General features: G+C 36.9%; 1 protein-coding gene across 1 annotated transcript; it reads left to right on the forward strand.

The window, feature by feature from the left end:
- The first annotated feature begins 726 nt into the window (after window positions 1-726).
- LOC134649633 (short neuropeptide F) lies at window positions 727-17400 on the forward strand. The gene is made up of 5 exons (XM_063504471.1): window positions 727-844; window positions 6752-6927; window positions 12045-12155; window positions 16502-16588; window positions 17114-17400. Exons 1-5 carry the CDS (start codon window positions 745-747, stop codon window positions 17171-17173), a joined length of 534 nt encoding a protein of 177 aa, XP_063360541.1. The 5' UTR covers window positions 727-744; the 3' UTR covers window positions 17174-17400.
- The last annotated feature ends 187 nt before the right edge of the window (window positions 17401-17587 follow it).

The following is a 17587-nucleotide window of genomic DNA, read 5'->3' on the forward strand; positions in this document are numbered from 1 at the left end:
GCGTCGGGCGGGGTCAGTATTTGGATGGGTGACCGTTTTTTGCTTGTTTTGCTCTATTTTTTGTTGACGGTGCGGAACCCTCCGTGCGCGAGTCCGACTCGCACTTGGCCGGTTTTTTTCTATGACTGCTGATCGGTGATCCATAGAAAACGAAACGCCGGAACCTCGGGCCCGGCCCCGGCCCGGTAGAGCGTGAGTCATCCTTTAGTAAATATTTCATTCGCCTCGGCATGGAAAGTGCGTGGAGACGTTCATCAAAATGATTAACACAATTAATGCGTTCCTCTCGCACCAATACCATTCAGTCAACCTCCATTTCGCTCGTACTTCTCCGTGCATGTATTAGCGCGGGCGAGACGCACGATAGCTAAATAACATGATTCAAATATCATTCTGATGTCAGTGTACGTTCGAATCTGCCTGATAGATTAATATTCCAAGAGCTACGGCGTAGCACTTCGTAGCGAAGCTCGGCTAAACTTATTTTTACAGTACATACGGTGCTATTTTACCGCAATGCGATAATAAAGCTCATTACGCAACTATGTCGAAAATTTAAAGGGCCATCGATGCATATCTCGTATCGACTTAAAACACTCCCTTCGGTCGTGTCATAATTTATGAAAACTCTCTTGGCTACCGTCCGATCATTAGTAGACTTTATCTCGATGCAATAAGGTTTCCGACTGGTCAATTAACTAATGTCAATGATGGCGTGAACTTACGAATGTGTTTGTTGCAGACATGTCCCGAAGCTGCATTGTGGTGGTGGCGGCGTGCGCGCTGGCTGCGCTTTGTAGGTTGCCCGGCTCCACCGCACAGGCACTCGCTCCTCAGTATGACTGTAAGTACATAATAGTAGTTTATGTTACAAGGGATCAAAATGATATATTTCCGTCAAGGGCGTACATTGAATCCTGTATGAAGCGATGGATTCTAAAGTAGAATCCTGAGCGTAATGAGGGATTCAAGTGTTAACGCCCAAGACGAAATAATGTTGATACCGTGTGACACATACTGCTTTTCACATCAATTATGAGGAAAATAAAAAAATCTTAGTGTTGATACAATGCGATGCTTAAACAGATTATTTTAGCTAAAAAAATAATGTGCAAAAAAATGTAAAAATAGTGTGCTAGAACAGAAAACAGAGTGTTACTTTGATCCCTCCTAGCATCCCAGGAAAAGTGCCACTTTGATCCCTCCTAGCAGGGAAGAAAAAGCTCTTTTCCGAATAGGTGGTGTGAAAAGATATTTTTTCCAATACAGAACGGCCCTGAATATTTTCTTTGTATGTATTTTATATGTATATCTAAGTATGTATATCGAAGTTTCTCATAAACGCATAAGTAGGTAATAGGTAGGACTGGTAGTTAGGCAGGGTACTTTCTAAAATACCCACCAAGTACAGTATCATGTTTATTAATGTTCTCATAATATTCGCCTTTATAAGAACACTTAAGTGTAAAGTTTCATCCTTTTGAAAAGTGAGTAATCTTTAATAATTCATGACGTAATTTATTCTGAAACATAAATTATCTACTGTGATGATAATATATCTTTTAGAAAGCAGAGTTTCGCAAAAGCCTGCTTAACCGACTTCCAAAAATACGATGTTTGTAATTTATATTGATGCAAAACGCGTGCTTCAAAAAGGAACATTTCAAATATATATATATTACTTAGGTATATTATTGGAATCACAACTTGGAATACTGAAAAAATTGTTTTAAAATGAATGTACGCATAATATCATTTTAAAATTACTTACCTGTGAAAGGAAATATGTCCTTGCCCTTGGGTGCTTGCAATTTTTGGGCTGTTTCAAATATTATAAGTATTGAATCGATTTTTGTGTTATTACTATAGGTAGGTACATATTGATAGAAGTAGGTTTTTATGCATATTTAATTTAGTACGATTACGTATACTGCAGGTGTTTCATGAACTCTAACTTAGAGTAAAGTGCCCAGGGAAATGTGCCCATCTAGGCAAAGTGTTAATCACAGCTATTTAGCGTGTAAAGTGTGTCAACGTCACTTAAGTCACTTTACGCAAAAACAAACAAGTAGGCACTTGTTGTCGCTATAAAATATAGCTAACTTAGTAAGTTTTAACATTAACTCCTGGGATTTTTGCTCACTAATATAACTTATCGTCACAACTTTACCTAACTCGAATTTATGGATGTGAGATTTGAATTTTGTACAAGAGTTTCAAGATAAATATACTGGCAAGGTGAAAAATATCTATACAAAAATATATTAAAATATTATGCGCATTTGTAAAAGTCGAGGCATCTATGTATTTTGTGCATGCCTGTTTATAAGTCTTTGAGCGGATCTACAATTCTACAAGACCTAAACTGGCTTAGACTTTAGTTTATAAAGAAGCATCCTTCTTTGTAAACTAAAGTCTTTGTAAAGCTGCCCTATAAGTCACAAAGCCACCAGGATTACGAAGATATAACCGAAAACACATGGCAAGCTAAGCTAATCTTCACATTGGCTAAGAATCACGTATCTCATTAAGTATAATCTGCATCTTACCGTCTGTGACGCTACAGGTACATAAGTGCCGGCGCTGTTACACATAGTAGTTGAGGTGTATAAGTATGCACTGAAATAGTTATTTTCGATACAAGTGCGAAAAAGAGGAAATTCGAAACGAGTGGCGATAAATTAAAACACGACCGAAAAATTATTTACAGTACATATGCCTACTTTTCCGCACTAGTGCGTAAAATAGCACTTTTCGTGCGACGTCAAAAGTTTAAAGGGCCATATGTACTGTAAAACGTTGTTCGATACACGTGCGAATAGGTAATTCGCAACTCGTGTCGATTTAAAACACCCCCTTCGGTCGTGTTTTAATTTATCGCCACTCGTTTCGAATTTCCTCTTTTTCGCACTTGTATCGAAAATAACTATATCCCTAGTTTGAATTTGGAAATTGTTGTACGAGTCTTAATACTCTAAATTGTAGTTCATTTCTTATAGTTCCTACGGCTGTAATGCGTTGTGGGGCAGTTGAGATTGCCAGTCATATTTGCCTTATGAAGATATAGTACATTGTGCATCGTGGGGGGTAAGTGAAAGTGTACGAGAGTCTATATATTCACGACAGCAGCAGGCTATAACTAACAGGAGTATAACTTAGGTACGAGTTATTAAAGTATTATGTCACTTTTAAATCATTAAGGAAGCCATAGTAATTTTAATAATCCATCACTGTCTGAAACTTCAGCAATTAATCCAAAACGAAACAAACGTATTTAGCTAAAACAATGGTTTAATTTGCATATTCTATTATGAATCAAAGACAGTTAATGCCCCAAGGGACGTTTTATTAATCGAGTCATTGTTCCTAACGAAACGAATAATAACAGAACATCTATAAAGCCAATCATCACCTCGGATAAAGTTTTAACAATGGTAGTAGATTAACAGAAAGTTTTGTAACTACATTATTATGAGTAATTGTACGGCAATACCTTATATCTTGGCGCCTAGGTAACGTTATGTTTCACCTTTTTTGCCAAAATATCTGCAATGCCAGGCAATGCATAAAACTTAGGTATATATATTTCCTTTCTATAGGAAAATAAAAGAGAGTTAAAGTCAGTATTGTTCAAGCTACGAAAATATAAGCAAAATTCTAGCAGGATAAATTTTAAATTTCCTTAGCCACGGCTACGGACAATACTCAGTCGAGTCGCGGGATTTAGCAAAGCAATGCTGGATACTTTCTTGCTGTAAAAATGTGCGATGTTGACACCATTACAATTATCTAACGTTAATTTAAATACATATTATTTATTTTATGATGATTTTGTGGCTTCTAGGTTTAATAACGTTTGGCGTTAGTACTATACACTTAACAAATCGAATCTAGCGGTAAGAGCGTGCGACTTGCAATCGCGGGTTCGAACCCCGGCTCGTACCAATGAGTTTTTTGGAACTTATGTACGAAATATCATTTGATATTTACCAGTCGCTTTTCGGTGAAGGAAAACATCGTGAGCAAACCGGACTAATCTCAATACGGGCCTAGTTTACCCTGTGGGTTGGAAAGTCAGATGGCAGTCGCTTTCGTAACAACTAGTGCCCACGCCAATTACTGGGATTAGTTGCCAAGCGGACCCCAGGCTCCCATAAGCCGTGGCAAAATGCCGGGACAACGCGAGGAAGATGATGACACTTAATAAATCGAAACAAATTAACACAAGCAATAGGTACCTACATGAAGTTAAATTGTAGTCTCTAAGCAAATTCAAGTTGAACACACGTGGGTAAGTTGACACAAGGGTAGCGAGTACACATTGCAGCAGAAATGTTTGTAATTAATGATGTTCACAAACGCAGCACTCGGAAACTTCTGCGTGTGACTGCTTTTGCGTGTTCTTGCGAATAGCTAGCATTGTTGTGATCGTCTCAGAGGCCAAGGGAGAAGTTTAAATACTTTGCTTCCGTGAGAACTGCTTTAGTCTTTATTTACGGCTATTAATTATTTTATTTTACGTAATTTAAGGTGACCTAAGTAGATGTTTAAATAAGTTTTATTGATGCGAGCACGCAATACGCAAAAACGCACTACACGCATTAGTTGAATATGATTTAGTGATGTCACCGTCAAGCAAAGAAATAGGTGGCCAAATTTAAATGCTGTAAATTATGGAAAACGATTGAACTATTTATTTTTCACCTCAGCAGCTCGAACAAGGGTACTTTGCTACTTAAAAACAGTGAGCAAAATGAGCAAGATGCGATTTTGCTCACTGTTTTAAGTAGCAAAGTACCCTTGTTCGAGCTGCTGAGGTGAAAACTTAATTGTTGGTATATCTTAAGAAAACATGAGTGAATAGAGGTTCTCACTGCTGAGGTGAAAAGTTTTGTGAACTACACGAGATCAAACTTATTTACATCTCGTGCGCTTTTGAGTCCCTTACTACGCTCAAGATTCTAAATTAGAATCTTTCGCTTGCACGGGACTCAAAATAAGCACTCGAAGAAATATCAAACTTTGATCTCTTGTTGTACAAATAACTATTGTAATACCGGGTCTAATAATTTATCTATCAATTGCATTTAACATTTATTTAATACAAACACTTAAAATAAAAAATTTGGCCTAGGTATCGAATACAATGTCTTGTTATATATTTGTTCTACGCACGAGGAAGACGTTTGTATTTTATTTAACATGCGATCTTAAATCCAAGCCTAATTAACGATGTAACATGAGGTCGCTTTTGTAAACAAAGTTCATCATTTCGGCGAAGGCCCCGCACGGCTCACTGACTGCCTTCATCTCACCCATACCTACTAACCTCTATAACAAAACTGAACCTTTAATGGCGAAGTATTTATAATATTAAGGGTTTCCTCGCGTTGTCCCGGCATTTTGCCACGGCTCATGGGAGCCGTCAAGGGTTTAAATCGTAATAATTGATCAAAAGTCCAAAGTTGGCCTTATGTCGAATACTGGACTACGTATGAAATCATTCTCAAAATTAATTTTATACTTATATTTATGGTAGTTCATATACTTAATGTATGATCGCTTGATCGCAAGGATCAAGTTTTAACAAGCGCACATAGTTGACTCAAGGAACTTTTGTTTTGTTCCCCAAAGCCCTTCACCAATAAAACTTGCTCGATCAGTTACTTTACTCCATTCATTACCTATTGTTTAACAAGAAAACTTACCATTTGATAATGTATTTTAATGCATTACCAATATTTGAGTCGCTTTGATTGATTAATTAATTAACAATCTTTATTTTTTTCGTTTTCGTAATAACATGGCTCTTCTTTTGTACTAGGTACAGAATGACATTACGAGAATAAAGAGAAATAACTTTTTCGATGCACTGAAATTAGAGAGTTCAATATTAGTTTGTTTATTTTGGTTTTATTATAAAGTTAGTGTTGACTCGACACTCCGCCACATAAGAACAATGTCGAAATATTTTTTATTTCACATATTTAACCACAAGGGAAAAGGAAATTGATAACCATAAAACGTTAATTTGTTCACGTAGGACCTCACACTATTTTACATAAGAAAAATACTATATTTTCATTCAAACGAAGTGGTCGCATACATCATACATCTCCCTGAAGGGTGACGAATATCGGCGCTCGGCGTCCGTCCGTCAGTTAACCCCTATCATATTTATGTTACACACAATGAATTATGTAGGCTCATGGCGATCTCCATAATCGATATAGGTACCCCCCTGTTTGAGTAGATCGAGTAAATGGTATAAGCAAGGTTTATGTTTACTAGGTTGTTACCAATAATTTTGGCGTGTGCGTCAAATTTTTGGATATGACAAATTCACATCAAACCTTCATGCCAACCTTCAAACCTTCAAGAAAAGAGCGTACGAGTACTCCCATCTTAAAGGCCGGCAACGCGCTTGCAACCCTTCTGGTGTTGCGGGTGTCCATGGTCGGCGGTAATCGCTTACCGTCAGGTGATCCGTCTGCTCGTTTGCCTCCTATATCATAAAAAAAAACATTATTGTGAGCCTAAGCTATTCATTACGTAAAATGAAAGGTAACAGTTTATTTTGCCTGAGGTTAGAGTAGTGCAACGTCTAGAATATATATGATATTAATTTAACTTGCTCAACCTGGATACAAATTTATAGAAATGGTTTATTTTTACTGTCTTATTTGTTCATTCCTTGCTAGATGAATTTTATTATTTATCTCGCGATAATAATGCAATATTTTGTCGCCAGCATCAGCAGCAGCAGAAAGTGCAAGCGGCTGGGAAGCACTAGGTGGCCTGTACGCACTGCTTGCACAACACGACGCGCTGGGCGGGCACGCGCTCGCGCGCAAGTCCGTGCGCTCGCCCTCACGCCGTCTGCGTTTCGGCCGGCGCTCGGACCCCGACATGCCGCCTCAAGCACCAGTAAGTAGAATTACAACTCTTCAATGCTAGCTGGGAGGCGCTAGGTGGGATTTACGCACTGCTGGCGCAACTCGACGCGCTGAGCGAGCACTCACTCGCACGCAAGTACCCCGGCATGACGCCGTAAAAGCATCTATGTGTAACGTTACATCTCTCTGCCGGTAATAGTAGTGGCGTTCGTGCTGAACGCACCACTATTTGCTGAGTGGACACGCGATCATCGGCACCGGTATGTCCGTTACTCTTCCTGACGTAGGTACCTACACAATAGGGTTGTGGAATGTGTGGTATTAGGGCATTCGCTTATAATCTTATGACTTCACATAATATACTAAATGATAAATAGAGTTTCACTAATAATTGGATTCACTTATCAATAAACATGTTACAAGGACATGCCACTGAGCATGTAAATAATTGATTCGCTTATTTTGTTAAGAAAACTCTTCCGTATGAACGCAGGAAAAACAATAATGTATTATACATATTAACTATTCAATTATCGTAATAGTTATTATCATACCTTCCAAGCCCTCTTAGTATATAATGTCCTTTCATCTTAGATGTATATACTCGTTAGCATGCAGGGTTTTACCATACATCATTGAAATTTACTTACTATGCGATAGGAGATTTTTATTTATTTTATTTATTTCGGTTTATTAGTTAGGTATCAACTTTCATATTTTTTACGAGGTTACAACTCTTGCAAATTATAAGTACGAGTATTAGCTACTGACTGTTTATTCGATTGTTAGGTACATACCTATATAACATTTGAAAAATATTTCAACTACCTAAAAATAATGAACTCAGTTTTTGGGCCGGCATCCTATAGGCAATGTCCCTCTACCTACTGGGCTTTGGGCTATAGGTACGCTAGACAGTAGACACATTGGTGAAAATTAAGTTAAATAATACCCATAATCTTCAAACACATAAAGAGTGGTGGTAAATATATAAATAATTTTTTTAACGATATTTCGGCGTGTCGTTATTGAGCGCTGCGACTAATGAATATTGCGAGTTTAGTAACGAATTGAACACATTATTATGCAATCAATTTTACATATTAAATAACCGCTTTACTCCTCTGTAACAAAAAGTTGACGTTCGCTTATAAATTCGAAATTTGATTTGAATAATTTAATTCATAAATAAACTCCATGCAATGGGAACTTCTGGTACCAGAACAAAAATACTCTCAGTTATGCGCATAGCAATTCCTTGTATTCAGGGAAGTAGTAAAAGCGTACGATTATGTGGCATTTTTTTATATTTATGATGATATGTTTCATGAAGCATTTGTAGTGCCTATGCCTATAGGTCTTCATATATTGCTTATACATACCTATAGAGTGCACTTATCAGATCAATGGGAATTGCCAGTACTTAGAATACAATTTTAAATTGGAACTGAAACAAAACTATTTTATTTTTAGAGAAATAGCGGTAAATAAGTGCCAACACGTCAATTTCACTGTTTATTGTGTATTTAATACCTATGAATTACTAACAATTAAACTTTAATCTCAAAGTATTTATGCTTCCTAACAAGTTTTTTCTGAGACTTTCCACAAACCTTACGACGACGATATGAATTTCTTAGAAATACCCAAAATAGTAGATACCTTAAGGGAATTTAGCTAAAATTAAACGAAGATACTGCTCTAATAGCCCAGTTTCCAAGTTACATCTTTACTACATGGATAAAGGGCACAACTTGTCTCATTCATAGAGAAGTTTCAAAGTCACTTACCTATATGTCTATTGTAACAAACTTGATATCTCAAAGCAAGAAGACTACTGAAAGTTTAGAGTTCCAGAAAACCGAGACACTGGCGGGATTTTTAATTAACACTTTACCTAAATTTCGGGGTATGTGCGCGCAACCAGAGGGGCTACCGCGAAGACCGAATTTCGCAAATTGCGGGGATCTTTCTCTTTTACTCCAATGAAGGCGTAATTAGAGTGACACAGAAAAATGCCCGCAGTTTGGGAAATTCGGTTTTCGCGGTAGCCCCTCAGCGTGCAGCGGTACTGTAACCGCAACCGACGGAAAGCATTAAAATATTCGCAACAGATAATGTTCGCACTCCTCAGCGGTTGAATTATGTTGGTCTTAATCTAAACCTTTTTAAAGAACTTATATTCAAACTAATTAACAGTGAGTTGCGCTTAAACATATTTTAGCAAAAAGTAAAATAGGTAATATTATGTTAAAAAAACGGGTGCGTGTTAAGGAATATAATTCCAATCTAACATCATTACTTAAAATGTTTATTCTTAATTTACCCTCAAAGCCTTATGCCGTTTCGCTAAAGCTCCCTGAAAGCGATTCAATTGTTTGCTCCATTTGCTACCAACTTATAAACAAGACCCTCGTACTGCTGAATGGATTTACCCAACATTATATCTGACGGATTTTTATAATAATGCGATTGTGGGCAGATTTATACGGGGTCTTCTGCATTGCAATACGTTTGAAGTCGGATCTGTATGCTTATTATAAATTCAACGCAAACAAATAGGTGTAATTGCGAGACTGTGTTGAAATGAAAGCAATCCATTAGGAGATAAGTAGGTACCTACCTAATTAGTAAATTAAGTACATATAATAAAATTAAAAACTAAATTAATCTAAATTTAAAAAAAAAACATCTAAATAAGGCCCCCGCGGCATTGTGCCAAAGATGCTGGCAGCATTCTCTCGCTGAATGGCAATACTTATGCGCTGCGAGAGAAAGCTGCCAGCTCTCCGGTCACCAGTTGTATCGACGAGCTTTTTGCATAGTTCTTTGAAAATAACATGTGCGCTTTGACCCCACGGCCCCAGTGTCTCGACACGAAGTGGTATTGGGGGCCGAGACATCGATAAGTTTTTTTGCGTTTTTTCTGTTGTTTGCTGTTGTAAATGACAAAGTAACCGATGGAAATGTGGAGTGGTAATGGAAACAAACAACATATTTAACATTCTATTGACTTGCTCGTCTCGGTTGGCGTCTCGCTAACTAATAATACCTAAGGGTGAATTACTTACATAGAGTAAACTGATGTTTGTGGAAGTGTATTTATTGAGTAATCGCTAATCATGTATAGTCTAATCTTCTTGCTTTAAAAAAAAGCAAGTTAAAGTTGTTGTTGTTGTTGTTAAAGTTACATCTATTTTTATGGTTTTACCCTTTTTATTTTCGTCCCTAAGTTAGTAAAACTACTGCCAGTTTACCCGCATATTATTCGTAGGTCCTATACCTACTACTCTAAATAACTTCACCCAGCTTTCTTATATCGATTTTTGTTACATTTGTTGTTGTACTGTTTTATATTAAATAGTACCAAAAATTTCTTTTTGTATACCTAACATTTAACTAAGTTCTTTAGTTTTACTGTAACTTATATGCGAGTTTACAGTAAACTTAATGGAATTGAACGTGATGATAATTCACCTAAAATCATATTACTTGTGGCCTTTCATTCTCGGTAAGCCATAATCGCAGGCTGCGTCTAGTAATATTATTTCATCAGGTACGGCATAAGCCTCGATGATTTGGGTTGCTTGATTGTTGAACTTTGTCAATTTAACGGTTGAAGCCAAATTTCATCCTGCCACAATATTTAGAACAGTGTCTATTCTTGCATAGTATAAGACAGATTTTTGTCATCACATAATTTTGATTTTTATGAGTAATCAAATATTTTTAAGCGATCCGATCCGATATTTATGCGGATACAGAGTAACGATGTTTTTGCCGGCCACAAAGCATCACATATTTTTACCGAGGTAGTGTCGTCATATACTTATGCCTCTAATGGAGCATCAGATATTTTTGCACGGCTGCCCACAGTCATATATTTTTGCTGGTGACTGTACAATTAAATTCGCAATCTGAAACTAAATGTAGCTGCGAGAGGAATACATTGGTCGTATTTTTTTTTACTTATTTTCTCGTAATGCAACATACATTATAAGATGTAATTTTTTTTTTAATATGTGTCCCGCCGAGTTTTTTGCCGGTCCCATATTGGGATACCGTCCTCCAATTGAGGGGGGATTTAAATCTTCTCGGGGCAGAGGTGTAGGGTTGGAGCCGGTCTACCTAGCTTTATTTGATGTTCATAAGCGCATTGTAATTATGCCTACTTGAATAAACATATTTTTTATCTTTATCTTATCTAATATGCCTATATTTCGACACAGCTGTGTTTACGTCAAACCGAAAGAGGTTAATTAAATTAATTAGCATCAGAGTATCACCCAATAATCAATTGAACTAATTATGATCAGTGACACAGTGAACTGTATAGCATTGAACGTGTCGGTTTCTTGGTTATTAGTGTCTATTTATTATTACTAGTGTCTTAGATTGTGTGGGTTGTAATTGTGATGTAATTGTGTGGGTTTGTTGTTGTTGAAAGTTCGTCCTGTGTATCATATTGTAAGATATTTAGCTATGATATGAGAGATTTTTCACGTAAGAAAATGTTCGCGATTAGTAGCAGCTGGGTAAGATCAAAGAGCTGTTGCTTCTTCTACTTACCCGCACACCGGTGAGTTTGTGCCAAATTGATAATATCAAAGTCTAGTAAATTATTCTTGGAAGTACGAATACAGTGTGTGGCCTATAACGCTGGCGAAAAATTAAAACGTAGATTTTACTCCTCAAACTAGACAATGTTTGTTCAGCGACTTTTAAAAATAACTAGTGGTTTGTATTTTAAAACACTTTAAAATTTAATCGAACACGCAATATATTACGAAATTGATTATGCCTGTACGGTGACAAGACTGACGGGCAATGTCAATTAGACGGAATTTAAAGTACATTGAAAATATTATTTAGTTTGTTTGAAAAAGGGACAATTTTAAGACTACATAATTTCAAAAAGTTGTTGAACAAAAGTTTTATTGTTTGAGGAGTAGAATCTACGTTTTAATTTTTCGCCCGCGTTATAGGCCACACACTGTATATCTGATTATATGTAACATACAAATGGCGGCAGACTAAATTATATTTACTGGGAAGATTTTGGGTAGGCCCTTCAAATTCGAACATTTCACAACTGCATTTCCCCGCCTCGGTACCAGGTCATCATAGTCAACATAACGTTTGTTGCAGCTGGACGAGATGGAGGAGCTGCTGTCCCTGCGCGAGATCCGCACGCCGGTGCGCCTGCGCTTCGGCCGGCGCTCCGAGGAGCACGCCGTGCCACATATCTTCCCACAAGAGGTATTCTCTAACCCAAGTATAAACTAAATAAGGTAAACGTACTGGTGCTCGACGCGGTCCCAGTACATGTGATCTTGAAACTTAAGTCATTGTCAATAGAGGTGACAGAAGAGTGCCATCTATTGGGCATTAGCATGTCGAGCATTAGTACGTTTACCTTACTTGTCACACGTTGTTAATAATAAATATTATTCTCGGTAGTATTTAGATATTTTTTCCAAAAAACCTGTAAGTATACACAGTAAAACAAAGAAGTTTACTGCTGTGGCCATTGATATAGTATAAAGAACTGGATACCCAATCAGCCGCCAAAAATGGCCCCACAAAAGTGATGTCAAAACAGATCATGCATTACTTTTTCGTTTAGTCTTGTTTGAAACGCTCAAATGTGAAGTTGTCAACAATTACGAAATGTGCCGTTAAAATATGTAAAAATAACAATGATAAAGCAAGGAAAAAGGATGGAATGTATTTCTTTCGGTTAGTTCTTTGGATAGCATTACATAATTTATGTAATCTGGTGGTAATTTTATGGTTTTGAATAAATTAATTTGTTAGTACCAAAGAAGGGATGTCAAGGAACAAAATTCTAATGAGTCGATGTGAGGTCAATATTTTTTTTTATTTTTATATGGAATTCATAAGAAATAATATTATGTTTAAATTGAAGATTTCCAAGAAAACCTATGCGACGTGCAAAGTGGACTGCTATTTAATTAAAGCAAGAGATAGGGGTGATGCAGTTTTAAACAAGGCAAAACGGCCCATTTCCGACATATACACCACCAATAAGGGCTTATATCGACTAACTGTAAATGCTAAACCTGTCGGAACACAGTGACAACCACAGGATTTTTTTTATAAAGTATAGGTAGACTTTATGAAAAAAATCCAATCAGTATCTAAATTTCCCCGTGCACCCGTGCTATGAGGAAATGTAGATCTTAAATACACAGTTATTTAATAAGTAGAATTTATTTCAAGGAAATTAGTATTTAAAGACGTATAGAGTCAGACCGAGAAAAGTCTGCAGCGATTTTGATGGCCCACGCAGTGCAAGTGCCATTTTAAACGTCAAACTTCTATAAATTTATGACGTGTAAATAACACTTGCACTGCGTGGGCTATCAAAATCGCTGCAGACTTTTCTTGGTTTAACTCTACTTACGAATTAAAAATTTAATTTGTTTGAATTTGAACCACGAATTACTTTTATTTGAGCTCCCGATTAAATTAAATTTGTTTTATTTATTACTTCAATTAGTTTTCCTAAACAGTAATACATATTAAAGTGTACCAAAGTGACTCCATTCGTTCATTATTCTCGTTTGACGTTGTTTGACGTAAATACGTTACGTTTAGTGCCATCGGACTAAATTTTTTAACAGTGTTGGTACTTATGTTTGCAAATTTGACACTTAATGCTTACGACATTAAGCTCTTTTCTGTACGAAACATTTATCTTGACTCAAAATTTACGTAAGCGTTTTTATCATCAATGCAAATGGTGCGAAACGTCATTGGGATCCACATTTCTTGACGTTTTTGTTCTGCTTTGTGTGTCTATTTCTTTTATATTAAGTCAGTGGCTGTGGCAGTCTCACTCGCCTGATAAAATACTTTAAATATTTGCCACTCGTGTTTCACAGAAACAAGAATATTGCAGATTAATGGAATCCTATAATAATTTGAAATAGTTTTATTCTTATTTTGATACGACCTTTAATATATCTACTTGTTTTATTTTCTGTTGTTGGAAATCCACGTGGATTGATGTCCCGTATCTATGATACAGGTCTCGTAAAATGTTGATGTGGCGTAAAACTCGCGACGAGCCCTCTAACAAGCCACTAGTGACACTTTTACGATGACTCGCTACTTTTATTGCAAATCATTCCATTTCCATTTCACTTTCTAAGTTTGATTAGATTAGGTACTAATGCTACGAAAATAATACCCAAACATTACTTACCTTTAGAAATGTCCTCTTTAAAAAAGTATGCGCACCAGCTGAGTATTTGTTACTTTTGTGGAATATTAGACTATAACAAGTAAGTTTTTTACGGATGCTATTTATGCACTTTGGACGAAACATGCATGTGAATTTTTCTCTGGTCACTGAATAAAGAAGTTTTTTTTGTTAACCCCTAATTGACTTAATGTTCTATTGTGACCATCATCATCATCATATCAGCCGAAAGACGTCCACTTCTGGACAGTGGACAGTTAAGTATAGGTCTTCCCCAGGGATCTTCACAATGCGATCTTGACCAGATCGTCAGACCCTCTTGGGTCTTTTCCTTTTGCGTTTTCCGGTTCGCGGTACTTTCATCAGCTCGGGCCTAAATGATAATTAATGATGGTTCATCAGACGTGGCACCGAAAATCCATGATAGAAAAAAAACAAAAATCTCGCGATGCTCATATTTATGTTCCAACCTCAGTGGATGTTATTTATACAGAGAAATTGTTCTCTACTCCCTATTCTTTGCTCGGTTGCATAACTACCTACGCAGAAAAAGGTAGAATCCACGGAGAATAGCGTTAGAAACATTTTCTATTGATTTATGTAACGCGAATACAATATGAGGACGTTGAGGAGGTGGACGATTTCGAATGAATTATATTCCCAGTTACATTTGAAATATTACAAGACAATAATCTGCCTTTGGATGTACTAAGTTCAAATACATCAAATAATTTGAAAGGACTAAATAGTTGAAGTCGTAATACTACTTTTGCCATTTTTTCTGATTTAATATATTTCAAGTTAAATAAATAAAAAAATAGTTTATATATTACTTTATGATTATTGAATTCGAGTACGAAAATTTAGAAAATTGGGTCTGTAAATACTTATGTACAGTTAGCAGCAGAATTTGCTAACCGGGCGAGGATAGAGAGAGAGCCACAAAGCGTTTCGTTGTCGAAGTGATAGCGATTGTCACTTTGGCTAGGCCGGCTGTCCCGCTTAGCAACTTCTGCTGCTGACTGTACCTATCATAAACATTCTTAAATTGCAGACTACATAAAATAAGTTTGATGGTTATGAAACTCATGAATCCTAACTTTAAGGTTCCTTACAAAAGTGTAACCCTACTTTAGCTAAAATGCTCTTAGATGCTATGTTACTTAATTTCACGTCGCATCTGTTCTTCCGGCTAAGACATGAAAAAGTGACAAAACAAGAGCAGTTACTAACAAAAAACATTAGCTGCATTAAGGTACATCCACAACGCAGTTAACTTTTATGGAACAACACTAACATTAGGTAACTTATCTAGTTACTTACTGTTGCATAGTGTTCCTCCGAAAACGCTAACTGAAAAGGTCTTAATTTTGTTAAACTGTGTGTTGATTTAAACTAACACGATTCTCACTCATACTTAATAACTAACACGGGACTTAATCGCGTAAGACTTACGTTTATTTATCGACTGGCGAGGAATTGTATCAACATCTTGTTGCTGCGCGGGTTTTGCGAACTACCCGCACTTGATCTTGATTATTCACTTGTACGCTAGGGTTGTCACTTTGCCTACACACAACACTCACGACATCCGATGGTATGAGATGATGAGGATGTTTTTAGGGTTCCGTAGCCAAATGGCAAAAAACGGAACCCTTATAGATTCGTCATGTCTGTCTGTCTGTCTGTCTGTCCGTCTGTCCGTCTGTCCGTCTGTCCGTCTGTCCGTCTGTCCGTCTGTCTGTCCGTCCGTATGTCACAGCCACTTTTCTCCGAAACTATAAGAACTATACTATTGAAACTTGGTAAGTAGATGTATTCTGTAAACCGCATTAAGATTTTCACACAAAAATAGAAAAAAAACAATAAAATTTTGGGGTACCCCATACTTCGAACTGAAACTCAAAAAATTTTTTTTCATCAAACCCATACGTGTGGGGTATCTATGGATAGGTCTTCAAAAATGATAGTGAGGTTTCTAATATCATTTTTTTCTAAACTGAATAGTTTGCGCGAGAGACACTTCCAAAGTGGTAAAATATGTGTGTGTCCCCCCCCCCTGTAACTTCTAAAATAAGAGAATGATAAAACTAAAAAAATATATGATGTACATTACCATGTAAACTTCCACCGAAAATTGGTTTGAACGAGATCTAGTAAGTAGTTTTTTTTTTATACGTCATAAATCGCCTAAATACGGAACCCTTCATGGGCGAGTCCGACTCGCACTTGGCCGCTTTTTTTCACCCTTACATTTGCTAATCACTGGATTCCACGAAGACGAAATCCCCAGTCCCTCACCACTTAAACGGTGTCCTTACCTGTTAGAAGTGTGATGCATGTTCATAATGGCACTAATTATAGTTTCCCTTTACAGGAGCAGGACCGCTCGGCGCGCGCCCCCTCCATGCGCCTACGATTTGGCCGTCGATCTGATAACAACATGTTCTTACTGCCCTTCGAAGTACGTACTACATATTTATTTTAGGGAACAAATCACGTTTTTTATTACTAGACTCGTGTTTTTACACTACTTATAAGTACATATAAATTGTAAACTGAAATAGATATCATAGATAATATTATTATATATATGCTAAAGAAAAAGTGACTACCAGTGAGCTACCGAAGCATACCCTACTGTGACGATGAATTGCATCTATGAAAGAGATTGTCGATGGCGCTTACGTCGCACTGCGTCGCGCAGGGTTGTATTTGTATCAGCCGGCCTAGACAATCGCTATCGCTTCGACAACGAAACGCTTTGTGTGATCTCTATCAGTTTTCCATATTACTGCGACAGTAACAGTTGCGTATCGTTCGCTACGGAGCGTTAGCGATTGGCATGTTGTCTACGGGGCCTGTGCATCGTTTATAATGGCAAAAACACCATCGACAATAAGGTGAATTTTCATAGATAGGTATCGCCACATTTTTATTCTACACATTATTAAAAAAAAGTTGATTAAACAGATGTTTTACATTTCAGTCAACTCTGCCCAAGGAAGTGAAGGCCAACGCGGAGGAGGACAACAGGCAACAAGATTAAGCGACATATCCGCTCTAGCTATAGACTTCCCCTCCACACACCCCTACTACTATCGATAAGGGAATATTTACCTACGACAAACATTCTACGTGTCAAATATTCAATATCAATTTTTAAATGTTATTCAAATACTTCGTAAGTTTATGTACATAATAATCAGGTAATTAAATGTATATGTTGTTAGTTATGGAGCAGAATTCTGTGTCCTAATTCCACTGCTTTAGTTACGGGTAAAGTGTCATTCAATAGAATTTGCTAACTATGTAAACAAAAGTTACTAGTAAATTGACATTCAGTGTCAATTTTAGTATGGCGGTTTGTTTACATAGTCAGCAAGTTCTATTGAATGACACTTTAGTGTTAAAAGTTCCACATATATGTGACGTCCCACGGATAAAGGTACCTTATGGCCGT

Source organism: Cydia amplana, chromosome 7, assembly GCF_948474715.1.
Source record: "Cydia amplana chromosome 7, ilCydAmpl1.1, whole genome shotgun sequence".
NCBI lineage: Eukaryota > Metazoa > Arthropoda > Insecta > Lepidoptera > Tortricidae > Cydia > Cydia amplana.

What these genes read in the sequence shown, in the direction of transcription:
- LOC134649633 (XM_063504471.1), top strand. Translation starts at nt 745, where the DNA reads ATGTCCCGAAGCTGCATTGTGGTGGTGGCGGCGTGCGCGCTGGCTGCG. An exon ending in ACATGCCGCCTCAAGCACCA is followed by an intron (nt 6,928 to 12,044) that starts GTAAGTAGAATT and finishes CGTTTGTTGCAG; the next exon opens with CTGGACGAGATGGAGGAGCT. An exon ending in TGTTCTTACTGCCCTTCGAA is followed by an intron (nt 16,589 to 17,113) that starts GTACGTACTACA and finishes TTTACATTTCAG; the next exon opens with TCAACTCTGCCCAAGGAAGT.